The sequence below is a fragment of the Cornus florida genome, unplaced genomic scaffold (genome assembly GCF_030987335.1).
Source record: "Cornus florida cultivar Cherokee Brave unplaced genomic scaffold, ASM3098733v1 CherokeeBrave_3.0.0_Hap2_Chr07, whole genome shotgun sequence".
In the NCBI taxonomy this organism is placed as follows: Eukaryota; Viridiplantae; Streptophyta; class Magnoliopsida; order Cornales; family Cornaceae; genus Cornus; species Cornus florida.
Window position 1 is genome coordinate 18451105 of NW_026775577.1, and position 20804 is coordinate 18471908.

A 20804-nucleotide genomic window follows, 5' to 3' on the forward strand; every position below is an offset into this window, starting at 1 on the left:
TGGTTGGTGTGACCCAAAAGAAGCCTAAGAGAAGGGTGTTCTCCTAGCAAGGAAGGGAATCAAAGGCTTGCTTCATGTGAAGGTTTGCTCTCCACTATTAAGGAGAAACTCTAGTGGATTGGGAAGTCTTAAGAGAGATCTTGAGCCGAGGAGTAGAAGTTTCCGAACCTCGCTAAAAATCTCTGTGTCAATTGTTTGCAATTTCTTATCCCTATCTCTCTTACATTTATGCTTTGAATTATTATCTACTTTAATTGATTATTGCATAATTGTTTATCTATAGTTGAAATTGTAAATTATGTTAATTGGCCATTGACTCTATTTAACCCCCTCTAGAGTTTATTAATGTTTAACGGTATTACACATTATTCCTGAAGAAACAACAGGGTAAGATCACTGCACTCATTGTATATGTAGATGATATGATGGTTACAGGGAATGATCCTAAAGAAATGAAGGCTCTCAAGATATACTTGTCCAGAGAATTCGAAATGAAAGATCTAGGTCCTTTAAGATATTTTCTTGGGATCGAAGTATCTCGATCTAATAAAGAAATCTTTCTATCTCAAAGAAATTATGCCTTAGATCTATTACAAGAGACTGGCATGACAGCATGTCAACCAGTTGAGACACCAGTGGAAGAAGGACTGAAGTTATGTGTTGAGTCCAACCAAATACCTGCTAATAAAGGAAGATACCAAAGACTTGTAGGGAGATTGATGTACTTAGCACGCACGAGACCGGATCTGGCTTATGCATTGAGCATTGTTAGCCAGTTTATGCATGATCCTGGAGAGCAATATATGAATGCAGTTATGCGTATTTTGAGGTATCTAAAATCTGCTCCTAGAAAAAGAATTTTGTTCACTAAAAATGTTGATTATCAAAACATAGATGCATATACTGATGCTGATTGGGCTGGAGCTATAGATGATAAGCGATCTACTTGTTACTTCACTTTTGTAAGAGGTAATATTGTTACATGGAGAAGCAAGAAACAAAATGTTGTTACTCGCTCGGAGTGCAGAAGCTGAATTCAGAGGTATGACGCTTGGACTTTGTGAAACTTTGTGGTTAAGACTTCTCTTAAGAGATTTGGGTTATTTACCTGGGCAACCGATTCGACTATATTGTGACAATAAAGCAGCATGTGATATTGCCCATAATCTAGTTCAACATGATCGTACGAAGCATGTCGAAATAGACAGATTATTCATTAAGGAGAAATTGGATAAAAAAATTGTGGAGTTGCCTAAAATGTGATCTGAGGATCAACTAGCCGACATTCTCACCAAAGCAGTCTCAAATCAAGTGTTTTCAAAATTTTTAGACAAGTTGGGCATGTGTGACATCTATGCACCAACTTGAGGGGAAGTGTTGAGATTTTACCGCTTGTAATCTGGGATTATACAGATTGTATAATTGTATGATTGAATTATTTACTCTTTGATTTAGGGCTAATTGGTAGGTAATTAGTTTCCCGATTATTGTATATTTAGTTACTTATTTTAGTTAGGTATTATTCTATAAATTGAATGTAACACCATCATGAATAATATTTTTGAATAGAGTGTTAATTCTCATATTCTTTCTCTGAAATTCAAGAAGCCTCACACTCTATCACTCTACCAAGAACCAATTGTTGTCTGTATGAGTGAGCGATCACACTCTCGACCCTAGGCTTACTTCCTTGACCCTTGTAAAAGGATTGCTAGTAGATCAAACAACACTCTGCGAATACTTTAACTACTTCAAAGTGTGATCGCTCACTTATATTCTTCAAATCAGAATTTGTTGAAAATAAAAAGAACTTCTACTTTTTTGTGAACTGTATCAATTGATCTTTAATGATTTAGACTTCGATCAGAAAAAGAACAATATCCTAATTCACTCGTGTGCGTAGTACGTATGTTCTCGCTATGAAAAATAAATACTCAAGAAAATCTCATAAATTTGGCTCTCAAAATAATGCTAAAATTTGTATGCAAAAAGATCACGTGTTTATATAATTTTTTGACAACCTATTTACATTTGGAAAACAAGTTAAATTCGCGCATCAAAGTCTCCCAAAAATCTGATAAAAAATGTAACATAATTGAAATGTATACGAAAAGAACCTCCAATTTGGTTACAGGGAATGTGCAACCGGTTCCAGTATATCGCAACCGGTTCCGTGAGGCATATTCAAAAATGTATTTTAAAAACAACAATGCAACCAATTGCGTGAGAGCACAACCAGTTCCACAGGGGCAATGCACTTTTTGAAAAAACTGCATTTGAAAAACTTTCGAAGTGCCTACCTAAAACTCGCTAAAGATGAAATAAAGTGTTTCACACACTTACCTCATCTAATATGTTATTCGATCATATTACAACTCCCGATCATTTCTTCTATTTAACTTCTGAACTCGAGACTCAAGAAATAATTTTTTTTTAGTAATCCATCCTTATAATTTGTTCAAATATTACATTCCCCCCGCCCGCGTAATTACTAATATGCATATTTTTAGTCTCGCGGTCTCACCTGCATGTAGGAATAATTTTGGGCGGGTCATCTAGTGTGTTTTAGTGGGCTATAGTTCAATGGGCTGGCTTTTACAAATTGCCAATGGGCCAGGGCCACACATTTCTCTTTTCAGTCCATTGACAGCGAAATGTACATCACCTTAATTTCAAAACTTTAGTTTCAATGTGCAACTTAAAACATTGGTACTTGGTGAAAATGTCTCATTCTAAAAAGTACTCGTATTGTCGTAATAGAATCACAGCTGTAAAAAACTTAAGTATCCGTTTGAATCGAAGAACTTCAAATGAATAAAATTTGGTTCAGATATTAAAGAAGCATAGTTTAAATTAAGATATTCGGGTTTAAAGTCAAATTTATTACTCGCATAATTTATATTTGAAATTTTGACTGATAATATTAGAATTACTTAGAGTCGATTTGACAATAGTTTTGTTTCGTGTTTTATTTTGCTGCTGGTATATTTGTAAGTGATCGTAACGAGTTTGGTAACTTTTGTTACAATTTGAGAAGTAGTGCATTTGTTGCCGAAATTTTTTTTTTTTTTTTTAAATATCATTTTGGTTTTCAATTTTGTAACTCTTTTTTACCAAACATGTTTTCATGTTTTTGCTTCCAGAAATCTTGCAACATATTTTTAGGTTACCAAACATGCTTTCAATCACTGTTGAAACATTGCTCGATGTCTCGGATGAAAATAAAAACACAAGTCTCACACACTCATTTGCTTTGTTAATAACTTGAAGTTTCAACCTTTCATTTGGAAAAAAAAGAAAATATCACTTGACCTAACTGTTTCAATAATTTTATTATTATTAGTACTCGGCAAGAGCCTTCCATAGGTTACACTTTTAAGGTGTTTGATTGAGATGGAGGCCATGGCCATCTAACCGTGGAGTACTAACGAACTAAAAAAAAGTAAAATCTATGTTCGAATTAGGTCACCTCATTTTTTCGATTCCCTCTCGCTAAATCTCTCTTCAAAGCTAGCTTCACATATTTCAATCCAATGATGACATGATTGAATCTGGACAGCAGAACGTGATTAAATCTAAACAACAAAACGTGATTGAATTTGAACTGTAGAATTAAGGTATGCAAAGTATAGATAAAATATTTGACTAAAGAACATCTTGAAAAATGAGGCAAAAGAATGTTCTCAAACAAAGTTTCGATCAAAGGTATCTCTACCTTTTAATTAAAAGGTTGAGTGTTGGAGACCTTAGTAGAACAAAAGTATGCAAAAAAATATGTTTGCTCTCACATACATATACTTGAACTCTTGAACTCTTAACCTAAAGAACTACATGCAGCCTAAAAAACTATTATTATAAGTTAAACAAATAAAAAAAACAAAAAAATCTCCGCACATGTCTAAATGTTCTCCCCCACCCCTTCCTAAATCACATGTCTAAATGTTAATAATCTAAACTTCACTCCTCTGCATCTAGTCAAATAAGCACAACAATTTTCATTTTCCTTTTTGTTTAATTAAATGCAACATTTTTTTCTTCCCTCAAGAACAAAATTTCAACCCTATTATTTTAAGAGGTTATAGATCAAGCATGCTCTTATTTAAGATCTAAACTTCTTTAAACTTTAGATCATTTATATTATAATTACAATTTGCTGTCAAGTGGTAACAAAGACTTTAATTGGCTATCATCATCATCACAACCTTTTTCAATCACACCTCCAATTATAAAATTTGAGCATATATACACACACACACACATATAATTAGTTGGCCACATGCTTTCATCATCTCTCTTAATTAATACTAATAATATAAATAACTCTTCTCAAACAATGATCAATTATAAAGAGTGAATGACATGATATGTGAGCTCATGTATCATTATTCATTTCTCTTTTTTAGTCAATTAAAGAATAATTTTTTACACCTAATTCATCCCACTTATTTGACTCCACTTCATATGGCCGGTGTGGTGGGCTGCAATTGCCATGCACATGAACAATCTGTTTTTTGCTTGTAAATTAGATTAATACAAAACTTTTTTCTTTTTTTTTTAAAAAAAAAAAATTTGAACTAAACTAAATTTACAATATTAGGTTATTTTAAGTCTAGGTGTTGTTTGATAAAAATGAAAATTAAATACGGAAAGTTTTAAGAAAGTTTTTAAGTGGAAATTTAAAAATAAATATTTTTTGACATATTTTTGAATTTTCAGTTTAGCATTTAGTGATAAGTGATATCCTTATTGCTTAAATTTTTATCCCATTTTAAGTAGCGTTTATCCATTTTTAGCGACATTCAAAGTACGTTATTAAATACACTTAATTGAATACACATTTAATTTATTCAAATTTAAGCACTGAATTGAATTATCAAACGGCACCCTAAACTTAAAATAACCATCCTCTCCAAAAAAAATTTGGGGTGTTTTATTTTCTTTTTTATTTCTTATTAGTTCATCAATTAAAAGGCAGCCAAGGCATGGTGCTAGGATTGGAAATTGGAGGGAAAAAAAATCTAATACTTGGGTATTATTTTCAAAAAGTGACAACCTAACTTTCTTACATGTTCATTGATTTAAAAATTCAAAATAATAGAAAACAAGTACAAAAACTATGTGTGTCCTGATTGCTTTTACTCAATTTTCTAATAGAACTAGAAAATAATTACATCACTTGCATATTCACACGAGGAAGGGAAAAAAAAAAAAAAGTGATTTAGAGAAAGTTGATGATAATACGAATAAGGTAAATTATATAAATGAGAATTTTTTTTTTGAAAAGCTAGAATTAAATAAAGAATATCTATTAAATAGAGTCATTTTTCGCTGAGGCTAAAAAAGTTAGAAGTATGCATTCTTCCTTTTGTATGCAGAAAGACTATAATTTAGAAATTTTATTTTTAATTTGATTTTTAAAACATGATTTTCGTATCAAACAAGTTGCAACATATAGCTTTAATATAGGGGATTTTTTTTTGAAAAAAAATGGAGGAAAAAAAAAAAAAAAAAAAAAAAATTGAAAGAAAAGAAGAAGAAGAAGAAGGTGTGATGACAATGACATGACTAGTGGGGAAATTTCATGCTATTATTGATGATGTAAGCCTTTCCGTGTGCTTGCTTCTTTGATCAATTTTTGTCAAAATACATATTGGAAGGACAAGTCAGAGGGCACAACCTTTTCTTTTTTATAATCTTTGCTACTGAACAATATAATATTATATACCAAGTACATTACAAATCTCAAAAAGGTATGAACTGGTTAATTAATTAATTAATAACATGATTTAGATATTTAAATTTTAATCTGGTAGCTGGCGGATTCCATATACAATTGGACAACACGTAGTGGGCAATCCTTTTCTGACCCAAGATAAATTTGTGCCAAAGTCAGTGGTTCTTTTGAAAAGATTAATGAAAATAATATAGATAAGTGAGTAAGAAACTATGGCTATATACTTCAGATTGTGACCGAAATGTGACACTTTATCTCCTACCAATTATACAATTTAAATGTTAGGACAAGTATGGCTCATTAAGTTTCGTAAGGAATCTTTGGACTAGAAAAATGAGAAAGAACTCAAGAGGGACAACATCTCTTTGGTTCTTCTTCTTATTATTCTTCTTCTTATTAAATCAAATCGAATTGCACATTCTCCCCCCCCCCGCCCCCCCCCCCCCCCCCGGCGCACACACACACAAAATTGATCCTTTTGTAATAATAACTTCAAAGAGAAGTGTTGAAGAAAGTAAGAAATTAATTGAGAGAAGTTATTAGACAGTCTTTAATCAAATCATGTAGTTTGGTCTAATTTAAAGTTTTGTTATTAAGAAAAATAGATCTATAAAATTTATTATTTTCAACGATAGTGATGTCAAGTCTCTTAAAACACTCTATCATCCAAGTGTACGTAAATACTTGTTTAATAGTTGGGTAAAGTGCAAAAAATCCCCCTGAATTATTATCTTTTTGCAACTAACTCCCCTGAACTAAAAATTGTCCCCCTAAACTATTGATTTGTTACAATTAAGGATAAATTTATCACAAAATACTATTTTACCCTTTGTTATTAAATTTGTCATTTCTTATTAAATTATTTTTATTATATTTTCTCTTATTTAAATATTAATTATACTATTTACCTTAATTTTATAACTAGTATCAATTGATTATAAAAATGAAAAAAAAAAATTGTAGCTATCCTTTTTCTAAAATGATTAACTTATTATAATAAAGCTTATTATACTCACTTTAAAAAAAATTAGTATAAAAAAATATATCTTTTTCAAACAATATTCATGAAAAATTAATAAATTATATAAATAAAAAAATATCTTCTTTTTAATGCAATATATTCATGAAAATTAAGAAATGAATTAAATTGTTTCGAAATTTTCTATTTAAGATTTTTATTTAAAAAATTAAAGGCAAACTTATGCAAATTTAATGGAGAATATTTTATCAAATTATTATGAATTTTTTTCATAATTTATTTTAACATGAAAAATATATCAAGTGTAATTCAATAAGAAAGGGTATTATGGTCATTTAATGAAAAATAGGTAAGACAATGGGACATTTTATAACTAAATGTGATAGTTTAGGGAGTTTTATGCACAAAATATAGTTCAAGAGAGTTATTTGCAAATTTAAACATAGTTGATGGAGTTTTTTGTACTTTACCTTTTATAATTTAATTAATAATAAGATACTTAAAAAAAATCTTAACATGAGTTTTGATTGAACTATACTGACTTATGGTACAGGACTATTCCAATCAAAACTCATTTAATTATGAAACAACATACTTTCATTTCTATTTACTCTCTCTACATATAAAAATAAATTATAATCATTTCTTAAAGAGTGATGATAATTGCACTCCACTTTTAACTAAATATATTCGTCTTGTTGTATTGTTTTAATAAAGTAAAACACTAACATACTCCTCATACCATAATACCTAGTTTTTTTAATAAAAAAAATTATGAACACATATAATTTCACTTTAAAATTGAAAGATTGGAGTGCATTAGGTAATTAAAAGGAGTGTTTGGCTCCTTTATCATTCTTCATATTCAATCAATTTAAATTTTTTTAGTAGTGATCCATATTTTTCTATAAATTCCACCACCAACACTATCTCAAGCCTCTTTCTCAGCTCTCCTTTTTTTACCTCTTGAATTTCTCTCTTAGATCTTAAGTGAAGTTCTGAAACTCTGCTCTCAGAAACTGAAGTCAGACTCTCCTCTTCTCCCCTAGCTTTCTATCTTCTCTCTCAACGGACACACACACACAGATATATCCCTCTATCACATACATAAATACATACATACATATATATATACACACACACATATTTGATGCATAATATCTGTTTCTTGATGTTTGACATATATTGATGTCTCCAGTAATCAGTGAAGTCCTCCTTTCTGGTTTCACCATAAACTCCACCCTTCGTCGCAGAAGCCACTTGGTTCAATCCTTCTCTGTTGTCTTCCTCTACTGGTTCTACGTTTTTTCATGAACACATCACATCTCATCAACCTCTCCATTAAATCTCATTAAAATAAATAGACAACTCTTTTGGCGACGATAAAATTTTCTTTTTGCAACAAATTTTTACTTTTTGCGACGAGTATTTGAACTAAAATGGCTTCTTCTAGCAAAGCTGCTTCAGGGTCAACTCAGCTACACAATTCAGGTTCTGAAGATGATTTGCAGCAAACTATGGATCAAAGGAAGAGGAAGAGGATGATATCCAATCGGGAATCGGCACGGCGATCGCGGATGAGGAAGCAGAAGCACTTGGATGATCTGATGGCCCAACTGGGTCAACTCAGGAATGAGAACAATCATATTCTCACGAACGTGAATGTCACCACTCAGCTGCACGTGAACATTGAGGCTGAGAACTCGGTGCTCCGAGCTCAGATGGCTGAGTTGACTCACCGATTGGACTCACTCAACGAAATCATCAACAGTTTGAACTCACCAAACAATGATCAGTTCTATGAAACAGAGGATGCCCAGATATTCAATGGTGGTGATTTCTTGAATCCATGGAATTTGATGTATGTGCATCAGCCCATCATGGCTTCTGCTGATATGTTCATGTACTGATCATGATCATAATCATGTTCATGACCTTCATTGTTGAATAATCTTGGGTTAAATTAATGATTATCTATGGCTTGTTTGTATTAGTGGTGGTGTTTTGTTAGATTATTAATAAAACTAAGGAAAAAAAAAAAATTTAATTTAAGGTGAAGGATGGACTTGGCAAAAAAAGTGGGTGATTTTTTGTGAGTGGGTTAATATATATATATATGTGGTTGAAGAATTGTATCTACATGTAAGTGATCTATGATTATTGGTTAATATTAAAAACTCTATTGGTGAATGATGAGTTTGTGGCAATAAATTGTTGTATCAACCTAAATTTAAGATTGTATTTTCAATATATTACTCCGTATGATTGTTGTTGATGTGAACAAAATTTATATTTGGAGTTTTAGACAAGCAACATTATTTGATTGTGGATATATGTTTAACATATTGGATGTATGTATGTGTGTGTGTGTGTGTGTGTATATATATGCATGGGGTATGATATGGACAAGCTTAGTGGACCACTAAAATATGATTGTTGGATGGTATGTGGTTTTTTGTTTGATCCTGCTTGAATGAATTAGAAAAAAAAGGTTCAGTGGACATGAAAACATAAATGATAAAGGTTGACATCAAACTCTCATTATTGGTTAGGATAGAACAAAATCAAACGCCAAAAAGTTCTAATCCATAAAGCAATCCAAATACAATTATGTGTATTATTGATTGTTTTTTAGGGCTTTTTTTCCCTTACTACTTCTACTCCTTGATAATATCATTTTTTTTTTCATTGAATATCTAAGGAAAAATATCTAAAGGCGGGATTAGTTTAGTATATTTGTTAGAGTGAATTAATTAAGTTTATTGATAGTGCCATTCATTTCTGGTTATCAATGATCTTTATTAATTTATTTTGACAAATAAATCAAAGTAGGCGGTTTTATTGTGTGAAAGTCTACAATATTCAGAGATATCGTGTCCTAAAATTTCAAACCGTTGAACGTGGTCGTGGAAGCCACCTAATTGTTGATCCAACAACTAAGAGATTTTGAAAGTACGTAGTCTTAAAATATTGTAAACTTTCTTATAAATGCATAATAGGGTGAGGTTATTCCCCAATATGTAACATAAGCAAATAAATAATTCTCCTAATATATATATATATATATATATATTATGAGCGAAAAAAGCTGATTTCAATGATGGATAATAGAGTGATCCCACTAAAACAGACCATTATATTGTAGTGCCAACAAAGGCCATTAAAGCTAGCCAGTGTGGTTGAAAACGTTGAGGCAGTCCCCTTCAATGATGACATGTGCGTAACATAAGCTTTAGCAATAGATAAGTTTAAATGTGAATCTTATTTATTATAAAAATTAGTTAATTATATATAAATAGGTTAGAAAAATTGATTAAATAATCATTTTACTTCTTACTTTGGCATAAAACATGTAAAAAAAAAAGAAAAAAAAAAAAGAAAAGAAAAAAGAAAGAAGCAAACTGGTTAGAACTAGAAAATTAAACGCAACGTAGGCTTATTTCTTTTCTTTTGGGCACAGTATTGGAAGACTGTTAAGTTTAGGAAATGAATCATGAGCTCTCTTTAATAATTATTTTAAGCTGTAATTTTGTTTTATTTTACAAATTTTGAAAACAGAATGAGAACCCTCTATTAATCATTCAAATCATAAACAAAACATCTTGTCAAAAGAAAGCACTTTTGATAGCATGCCGATTAATTTAAAATAATCAAAAGGTAACACTTACCGTAAGACTATGTATGTGGCTGACCTATCTTACGTCGAAAGATTAAGAAAGTTGGTGGCCTTATGACAGGAGAGCTAGCTACTAAGGCCCTACTATTTTTTCAATTTATGATTATAAAGCAAAACATGAGACATATAACCAGTACAATGATTATAAAAAATGCCAGTGAGCTACCAATAACTACGACCCCCGATTGAGCATAATATATTGTACAATTTTATTTTAGATTTTGCTTTCCTGATTTTGTAATTTAAAATTGTTAAACTTAATTGAGATAAAAGGATGAATTTAATAAAATCAATCATACAAGTGAAGCAATTTGTTCTCTGTATTTCTATAATATGGAAAATCAATAATGTCCACCACAAAAAAAAATATAAATAAATAAATAAATCCTTCAATTATTGGTCAACAAAAAAATCCATGGTCCAAAAATATTGGTTAGTGTGGCTGCTGGGATTCGAGCCCAGGTCTCCACGGCCACAACGTGGAATTCTTACCACTAAACTACAGCCACTGTGTTGTTAATTTTGTCCAAAAATAATTTTTATTTTTTATTTTAGGGCCTAAATGAGTCCAATGCAGGTTGGGCCGCAAAAGGAAGATAGTAAACCCAAAGTCATTAGTCCGTATTAATCTTCAAAAAGACATTTGCAAACCTATTTGATCCAATCCAGTTTAGAGTTCTTCTTGTAGCAGCGTCATAAAAAAAAATTGGACCAGGTAGGTGGCCCAACAATATCTAAAAACCTTGTATTTGAACAACTTTTTACTAAATTCAAAAAACCAAAAAACAACTTTTTACCACCACCAAGTTGTGTGGTCTAGTGGTATCCGGAGTCCGTTTCTATTCAAAATTATTTTGAAAGTTATTTGTCACGATTAAAAAAAGAGGTGGTTACGTAATATGTTACTTCTGGATCTTTATTTATTATTTTATAGGGTCAAAATCACGTAGTTTCGAAATAATAGATTTGACCATAATGTTGGTGTAGATATATAGAAAAATAATGTTCATTTTAAGCTAATGTCCAAACTATTTTTTTATTATTATTTTGAAAAATGACTTAGCTCACTAGTGCATGCACAAAAAGTGGCATATGTGTGTGCAAACGCACAGGGCTGGCCCTTAGGGTAGGCAGCCCAAGCGGTCGCCTAGGACCTCCAATTTGAAAGAGCCTTAAATTTAGGACATCAAAAAAAAATAAAAAAATAAATAAGGCCTTAAAGGGCCCAAACCCCTTATATATATGTGTGAGTAAATAATCCATGAATCCGTGAATCCGATTTGTGTGGATCGGATTGGATTGCTACACCCACAAATCAGTGGCAACTTAAAAAAAATATCAAATCCGTAGCTCACGGATTGGACTATTAAAAATCCAATCCAATCCGTGAGTTCGATTCGATCCAATCCCTGAAATTTATATATACATTTTTAAAGAATATATTAGTTAATTTAATTAGTTAATGATAATGAAATGTACTCTAAAGATCTATTAGTTAATAATTATTTAAATATATGAATTAATATTAATAAATTAAATTTTATTTATTGGGTTAGGGTTAAAAGATAAATAAATAATAAATAACATTATTTATAAAAATAAAATAATAATAATAATGGATAATTTAGATAAAACTTAATCCGTGAAATAACGGATTGGTGGCAAATTAAATTTTTTTTAATCCATTGAGAGTGAATCGGATTAGAATTGATCCCTAATCCGATCCGATTCGTGACCATCCCTACTTATATATAAAGAGCCTCGTATTACAGAGGTATTATTTTTTTGTGCACTTGGTATTACTTTTTGTTCAGAGGGCACTGAATTAGGTCATTTTTTAAACTAGTAAAGAATATATTTTTGACATCAATTTAAAATGAAGAGTGTTTTGTTATATTCATACCAGCATTTCAAAATCCATGCACATGTTATCCCTAAAAGAAACACAACTTTTATTTATTATATGCATGACTTCAAATGTTTTCCCATATTTCTTTCTGTTTATTTTTATTTTTATTTTTTTTTATTTTTTATTTTTTTAAGAACACAACACATGCAATTGACTCAACAACACTATAATGTCAACCGAAGCACTTTTCGATAAAAATAGTAAAAAGTATTTAAAAATTGGGATTTTTTTTAACACATGAATCGTTTTAGACATCTCAGATTATGACTTCATTTTCAACTTACTGAAGTCTCGCTCTCTCTCTCTCTCTCTCTCTCTCACACACACACACACACACACACACACACAGAATAAGAGCAAAGCTTGATTCCACGTTTCTAAATAGGCAATGATACAAAGGCTTTGGCTCCATTGTAGACTTGGTAGATAAACAAACATTATAGACAAAGATAGTGTTTGTATGTATGTATGTATGTATATATATATATATATTGGCATGGAAAGCAATATTATCCATATATAGTTGTATTATTTTCTCTCCCCAAGCTTATTAAAGATTAGCCCATACTGATAAGCTCTAAGGCCTTGTCTTTTTCGTAAGCACCTTTAATCCCACCAACTTTACACCTCATTTTCAGGGCTTTCCCACGAAGCTTTGTTTCCTCTACATCATGTGATGGAATCACTTTACATTAATCATTTAGATTTATACCAAAAATTAAAGCTAATTAATGAATATTTAATTATAAGCCTAAGTATTGCTTTGGATGCCTATAATTTCATAGCTAGTGCGTGTAATCGAACTCAAATACAAAGTTTTAATTTTCAAATGAGCAATAAATTAGTTGGTACAGGTCCTCATTTTCAATCTGGCCGGTGTTCAAGTCTTTATAGAGGCAGGGTATAACGGGTATTGAGTAGTGTTGTATACCGACTAATTTGTACCTATTTCACTTCCTATAATTAGGATCTGATATGGGACACCTCCAACATTCTCCTCTACCTGAATTCGCAATGTTTTCGTTGCGATCAAACTATCCTACCTACCCCATTAAGGTGGTCACCTGGATACTTTTGGCTCGAGCATTTGACGTGACACTGGATTAAGAATTGAATTTAATTCTGATACTAACGGTAACGAATGGACGCTTACCTGCTGACCCAAAAATTTAAACTATTATTATAGTATTGTAACGAATAATGTTATATACTTATTTATATTCATTTAACTACCCATTCAAATGTAATGTGAGACACCTCTTAAACGAAAAATGTTAAAGTTCACACTTAGTACAAACTTATTTTTCATTCTTATGTAAACATTTGAGTTAATCAATATCGTACTCTATATATATTTGATTTTTTTCATGATAAAGTGAGGTTGAATTACACTACTATAACAAAACCAAATTTTTGACCATGGTTGACTAGCTATATATATAGCGAAAAAGTGGTCCCCAGATAATGATAGCAAAACGAATTATTATCAAGTGGACTTATATATGTTATGGTTTATAAATATACGTAATATTATTTTAATGGGGTCGAAGCATAATGCGTATACAACTAAGATTCCAAATTTGTGGCTAGTTATGCAAGTGGATTAGAGAGACTAGGGACCTGTTTTTCTATTTTGGAATTTCAAAATGGCTAAAGGTGTTGCCATGATGGGATGGTTTTGCTAATTGTTATCCCCACACACACATTTATAAACTCAATCACACAGACCCATATTTTAAACTAAGATATTGCTTGCAATAAAAATAAAATAAAATGAAATGAAAGATATAAGTCGTAGCAAAGTTTGATACAATTATTTAACCACATTTATAACTTAGCAATATTTTTTCACCATTCAAATTGTAATGTCGGGATACAAATTCCTAAAAAAGAATATGTGGGTTTGTGTATTTGACGAAGCCAAAACTAAATTGATTGAATTCTCAAAGTAAAAGTGGAACATAGGTTGCATAAAATTCTAATATATTATTAACGAGTATATGTATTTATAATAAAGAAATCTTAACAGCAAAAAGAAAAGTTAAAATGCTAAAAATATATTTAAATATCTTAAGAAATTAAAAAAATAGAAAAAAAAACCTAACACTAAAAACTACTAAAACCTAAAATCCGAGGAATTGTTACCAAATTTTTTGAGATATTCAACTATCTTGAAAATGCTATTTCAAAGCATAAACAATGAAATTTAGCTAAAATACGACATCCTAAGCATCAAGACTTCTACTTTTTACGAGTTAGCCCGAATCCGATCGAGAATAGGTTCATTGAAAATGTCCCCAAAAATGTTTTAGCCAGTCCAATTGACTTCGTTAATCCAAAAAGTCTCTATAATCATTGACAACTCGTTCTATTACAAGGACAATAGTTTTTTTATCACAGTGGACAACGCTTTACACCACAGTTTTGAAGTGTGGTGGTAACGGCCATGGTAGTAAATTGCCAATTTTCTACCACTATGTTGGACCATGGTAGAAAAAAAACCTTCTACCACGGTGTTGGACCGTGGTAGATAAAAACCTTTTTACCACGGTTCTAGACCATGATATATTCGTGATATATTAAAAACTCTCTACCACGGAAAAAAAATCATGGTAAAAAAGTCCTTAGATTTTTTTTTTTTTTTTTTTTTTTTTTTTTTTTTTTTTTTTAAAATAGTGTAGCCCCTATCTAATTAAGGAGGGCTTTTTTATTTTTTTTATCCTACTACTACTACAACTACAATATAGCTTTGTAAAGATCAAACAGAAGCAAATCCTAAATAAATCAAAAATAGTATCATAACCAAAATAACTTACAACTGATCAATAACATCAAATATATAACCAATTCCAAATCATGATTTTATACAAATAAATAAATAAATAATAAAATAAAATAAAATTAACCATATACAAATTTCAAAGAAGTACATGATCTATACCTTATATCTTTACTTAACCAAAATAAAACAAAAAAACTTTCTACCATGGTTATTTTAATACCGTGATAGAAAGGGTCTTCTACCACGGTTCATACGGAATCGTGATAAAAAGTGCGTGGTAAAAAAGCTAATTTTCTTGTAGTGTTAATATAATTTGCCCTCCCAAAATAATATATATTTTTTTAATACATCCCCATAGGCCATATATAGTAATATAAAGATTGCAATTAGAAAACTAAAACTTGAGATGACTTAATGAAGTTAATTTGATAGAGTCCAGGATGTTTTGTTATACAATTAACTAGTTAAGGCCAAGCTTTATTAAATTAAATGTTGCCCAAATAAATGGAAAAATGAGAGTGAATTAAGGGTGGTTGGAACCTGGAACTAATTAATGGAAGGCAGGTACAGTGAAGGAAATGCCAAGAGGGAGAGGACAAAATTGCCCATAAACTCTGTCACACATTATGGATCCCATCACTTTTACTCTTTTTCCTGTCTGACCAACCTTGTGGGGATAATTAATATCTCATAATTACAGATTATTTTAACTAACATCTCATAATTACATAACTTGATAATTGACAACTTAATCTTACTTTCTGTCAATTTAATTTTCAGTTTTGCGCTACTGCATGTACTAATCACCATTCACCACAACTCTCTCTCTCTCTCTCTCACACACACACACACTCTCTCTCTCTCTCTCTTTCTTGAAAGTTTTTTATAACACTTTTGGTGCCCAATCAATTGTGGTGTGTTACAATCATTTGGATTCAGTAAGTTACAATTAATTAATCAATTATTATCAATATTAACCTTGTGTCGATCATCAAACTTATTGTTATTTTTTTGTTGTGTATAGTAACATTGTAAATAGATTTTAGATTTTTCATATGAGTGTTCATATGTTTATAAATTAAAATTTGTCCTATGCAGTAGAGCGTCATCGACGCATCGTACTATAATAGAAAATATCAGTCTAATGGTAGATTACAGAGTAAAATACAATGACACCCAACTACATGTTTTAATCACACAACTATTAATAACACAAAAATGAGAGAGGTTAAAGAAAATTAAATTTTAGAATATACAGTAAAAAAAGTAAAAAATAAAAAGAACTCAACCAATGATATCATATGATATGACATCACGCTGCCGCAAGGTCTAGTTATAGCCAAAGGTAGCTCATTTCACCGGTACAATAAAGTAGTGTTGGGTCCTAAACTAGGTTAAAAAGTACATGGCCTTGATTTTTCATAGAAAAATAAAAATAAAAATAATAAAATAATAAAAATACATGAACCTGATTAAAGTTTGAGATGTGGCTATATGGTGCAGAGCACATAGATGCAACCTTTTTATGTCGAGTCTACTTTCCATAATGTCACACCATGGATACCGACAATATGCTATGTGATAAAAATGCACCTGAACATGTGGGGTGAGACAGAATAGTAGCCATGATTATTCTCTAGTACCACTTTTATAGAGAGAGAAAGAGAGAAATCTATATAGAGAGAGAGAATATCATTATACTACCATATAGTATAACATTTCAATTCCAACTTTTGAAAACTATACTTTAAGCTGAGAGGCTTGAAATAAGAGTACAATAAAAGAAACAAGAGAGACTGTATTATAAACCTTCTCACTTGTTTCTTTTGAATAGAAAGTTTGGCAAGAGTCAATAATATTTCTATTTTGGGATCTTCTTCAAGTCCTAAACAAAAAATCATTATGGAGTCTGAAAATCTTCATCAACATCATCAGCTCCAGCCACAAATTGTTGGGTTGTGTTCTTCTTTAGCAACCCAATCTGGCTGTGGAGTATCAACCTTCAATGATTGGAGTCCAAGCATCATACCGTAAGTATAATCATTCTTCCAACCTACCACTTTTTTTTTTTTTTTTTAATTCTTTTCTCAACTGTTTAACCATATATAATTTAAATTTTACTCCAATGATTTAGGTTTATTTTGTTATTAGGTTCAAAAGTACCTCAAGAACATGACTATTACTTGTATTTAACATAGGATAGCCGTTTCTTTTCCATTTATTGAGGATTTACGGGAGGAGGGAGGAATCAGTGAAAGAAAATCCTCCTGTTCCTATTCTCTTTTTTCCTTCTCTTATCGATCTCCTTCTATTCGCATCATTTATTCTCCTGTATACATGATCCCCACCATTATATTGTGTATGAAAAAAATTAGAGACAAAAAAAATTTCAATAATAAAGTAAAAAGCGAGCTTCTAGTGCTCTTCACATATAGGCACTTTGCCGAAGCACGTTGTTCTTTTGTTACTGTTTTAGCAGTATTTTACACCACTCAAAATATGTACTAAAAAAGAAATGCATAATAACACCTTCATTTCAAATGTCACACTTATAATTGTACTAATTATAGCTTATCTTCTATGGTATGATGCAGAAATGTGAGTGACTATAGCACATACATGAATGAAATCCTCCCAAACTCATCAAGGGACTACTCAAGGCCAAAGAATGCAAATTCTACCATTCAAAGCACTGGTTTTTATGATAAGAGAAGCTTTGCTGACCAATCTGCAGCCAATACATTGCAATTCGGAATGATGACGACGAGGGAAGAAACATCAGAATGTCTCCCCAAATTTAGTGACATGATTCATAAACATGACCAACTATATGTACTTGATCTTGGTGAGACTTCTCCAATCATCGAGCCGTTCTCATATGGTGAAAGTTGCGGTATGTTGAGTGGTTTAGCTCCACCTAGGACTACTTATAACTTTGGGCATGATCCAAGTACTACAAGTATTTCAAATTTGGATTTTTCTTCTTCAAGAGGTTCAAGTTCTCTAGGTCTGAACTTGGCTTTGGATCTCTTGACCTCTACAAATAATAGTAATGGCGGGAGTTGCAGCCAGTCTTCATATGATAGTTTTGGTTTTCTTGGAGAAGATGTTTCTTTGGGCCAAGTTCATGTGGAAGAATCAAGTGATACTCCATCAAGTAGCTCAAACAAAGTGGGTACTTTCTCATATTTTCTTCTCCAAATCTCTTATTAGCTAGTGCTATATTAGTTGACAATCATATTGTGTGTGTGTGTGTGTGTGTGTGATAATATTAGTTGTTATATAGTAAATTGTATCATAATTGTGCTGTTATTAGTATGCTTTAAAGTTAAATTTATGAGGGGAAAGAAAAGGGTCTTGACATATTGTTTGAAATATTACTTATTCACTGTTTAATTTAGCATAAAAAAGCATACATGCAAGTGGTATTGACTATTAATTGAAGTAAATTTTGAAATACTTGCGTGATATATATATAGTTGGTACTTACCAAAAAAGAGAGAGAAAAATAAAATAAATAGAAAAACTATGCATTCTTACTAAATTTGTGCATGTATGTATTGAATTTCATCCTTATTGTCATACATTTAACTTAATATATAGGCATGTATATTACACATGCATGTTGATATTATGTATGTGATTGATTCCATCCATTCTCATATGGAATTAAGATGAATGTATGTAGATATATATTATATATAAATTTGTATGTTGATATTATATATGTAATGAACCTGTACACACACACACACACACACACACATATATATATATATATCTGAAAGGTGTGTACATATTTTTGATATAAGCATCATATTATAAATGGGGAGAAGGAACAAATTGCATGCAAGAGTTTGTAATATATGCTTAATATTTAACTTTATGTTTCTACATTTCTATATGTGGAATCTTAATACTAACTTTGATAGAACTTCCATTTATATATATATATATATATATATATATATATATATATATATCAACTAAACTTTAGTCTTTCGGTATAAGGCATCATCTGCAGCCTCTAAGAAGGAAGTTAGAAGAACAAAGAGAGTAATGGGTAGCTCATCTTCCGAACCAAAGCCATCTCACGAAGCAGCTAAGAAGTCTAGACTCACGTCACACTCTCCATGTCCACCTTTTAAGGTGTTAATTTTGAACTAAATAGCTACCAAATTAATTTTGTTTTTTATATATAAAAATAATTTTATACTGTGACACTAAATTAGGTAAGAAAAGAGAAATTAGGAGACAGGGTTGCAGCTCTTCACAGATTGGTGGCACCTTTCGGCAAGGTACTCTCACAACCCACTAACTGTGTGTGTGTGTGAGAGAGAGAAAGAGGAGAGAGAAAGAGAAATATTTTATTTGTTTGGCCATGCCAAGCAGCTCATGGTAAATTACTTTTGTAACGTGGAACATGCAGACTGATACAGCGTCCGTACTAACGGAAGCTATTGGATACATACAATTCCTTCAGAACCAGATTCAGGTAGTCTCAAAAACTCTATTTTCTCTTGATATTTTTTTATTTTTATTTTTATTTTTATTTTTTTATATAAAACATTAATTAAATGAGTGAAATTAATAAGACATGCATAAGGTTAGAACCCTTGAGTGTGTGTGTGTGTGTGCGTATATATATATATATATATATATATATATATATATATAACTCTGATCTTCAATTTAATTTCATGCAGAAACTGACAGTGCCATATATGAAGTCATCTTCCAACAGCCATTGTAGAACGATTCAAGGGGTAAGAAAATTTATTTTCTAAGTATTTAATGCAAGCTAGTCTTTGTCTAACATGGTATGTACATGTGTTGTTTAATGTTATATTAATTTTTCATTAATTTTGTAATCAAACTAATAAGTATAAAAATCTACATATATATTAAATTGATAATATTTCTACTTAGTTAATACATTTATAATTATTTTTTATCAGTTTTCATCTTTTAAAAATTTTATTTGACATGAAACAATTAATTCGAATAAATTGCAGACTCTCGTACTTTTGATTCATAATTTGAACAACCAATTCATAGTAAAAAATTTATTTACTCATTTATTATAAGTTCAATAATCAAATATTGTACTTCTCAGTACTTCTTATTGTTCACTATGTGACAGACTCCAAACATGGAGGATGGAGAGGAAGAATTGAAACAAGACGACCTCAGAAGTAGAGGGTTATGCCTAGCACCCCTATCATTTACGTCATATATATCTGCTTACAACTGAAGTGTATATATATATATGAAGCCATCCCCCTGACCTCCTCAGTAATGAGACCAGTATGCTGCTACAAAAATGGTAAAAGATCGTTTGTAAACAGTATGAAGATTTTTCGTGTTTTAGTGGATCAAATTGGTCATTCTCTAAAATGTTTCTAAAATAGAGCACCATTTAATCCATTAAAAGCTGTGTTGCTTCCAGTTCAGTTGATATGAGTCTTTAAGACTGCTAATCTGACTAGGGATAAAAGGACACCCACCTCATGCATTGCCCTTATTATATGCTTTATTTTCCATGCTTAAAATTAATGTTATATGTATTTTGAATTCTTTTTCCTGTGATGGAGGGTTTTCAAGGACTTGGATGCTTATTATTTTTCAAATGCTCCTTTTGGTTGTTAGTTTTTTTTTTTTTAAGGACAGTGACCTAGCGGTATCAGGCTCCTACTTTCCAAGGGGAAGTCAGGGGTTCGAATA

The 20804-nt window shown here is 31.0% G+C and overlaps 3 protein-coding genes and 1 non-coding gene across 4 annotated transcripts; 3 read left to right on the forward strand and 1 right to left on the reverse strand.

Annotated features, from left to right (window-relative positions):
• Nucleotides 1-425: 425 nt before the first annotated feature.
• LOC132316340 (uncharacterized mitochondrial protein AtMg00810-like) lies at nucleotides 426-1034 on the forward strand. Its single transcript, XM_059814833.1, has one exon. It carries the CDS (start codon nucleotides 426-428, stop codon nucleotides 1032-1034), a length of 609 nt encoding a protein of 202 aa, XP_059670816.1.
• A 6605-nt stretch (nucleotides 1035-7639) lies between these two features.
• Nucleotides 7640-8706, forward strand: LOC132266664 (bZIP transcription factor 44-like). Its single transcript, XM_059767597.1, has one exon. It carries the CDS (start codon nucleotides 8153-8155, stop codon nucleotides 8621-8623), a length of 471 nt encoding a protein of 156 aa, XP_059623580.1. The 5' UTR covers nucleotides 7640-8152; the 3' UTR covers nucleotides 8624-8706.
• Nucleotides 8707-10826: 2120 nt separating this feature from the next.
• TRNAH-GUG (transfer RNA histidin (anticodon GUG)) lies at nucleotides 10827-10898 on the reverse strand. The gene has a single exon. It is a non-coding gene; the product is annotated as a tRNA-His (tRNA).
• A 5853-nt stretch (nucleotides 10899-16751) lies between these two features.
• Nucleotides 16752-20533, forward strand: LOC132266668 (transcription factor bHLH110-like). Its single transcript, XM_059767605.1, has 7 exons — nucleotides 16752-17110; nucleotides 17675-18251; nucleotides 19092-19229; nucleotides 19313-19378; nucleotides 19510-19575; nucleotides 19787-19846; nucleotides 20224-20533. The coding sequence occupies exons 1-7, from the start codon at nucleotides 16983-16985 to the stop codon at nucleotides 20332-20334; spliced, it is 1146 nt and encodes a 381-aa protein (XP_059623588.1). The 5' UTR covers nucleotides 16752-16982; the 3' UTR covers nucleotides 20335-20533.
• Nucleotides 20534-20804: the final 271 nt, after the last annotated feature.

Bases quoted from the DNA above. Each gene is read 5' to 3' on its own strand.
- LOC132266668 (XM_059767605.1), top strand. From the start codon at position 16,983: ATGGAGTCTGAAAATCTTCATCAACATCATCAGCTCCAGCCACAAATT. The intron at 19,379-19,509 runs GTACTCTCACAA...TGGAACATGCAG, and splicing joins TGGTGGCACCTTTCGGCAAG to ACTGATACAGCGTCCGTACT. The intron at 19,576-19,786 runs GTAGTCTCAAAA...AATTTCATGCAG, and splicing joins TCCTTCAGAACCAGATTCAG to AAACTGACAGTGCCATATAT.
- LOC132266664 (XM_059767597.1), top strand. From the start codon at position 8,153: ATGGCTTCTTCTAGCAAAGCTGCTTCAGGGTCAACTCAGCTACACAAT.
- LOC132316340 (XM_059814833.1), top strand. From the start codon at position 426: ATGGTTACAGGGAATGATCCTAAAGAAATGAAGGCTCTCAAGATATAC.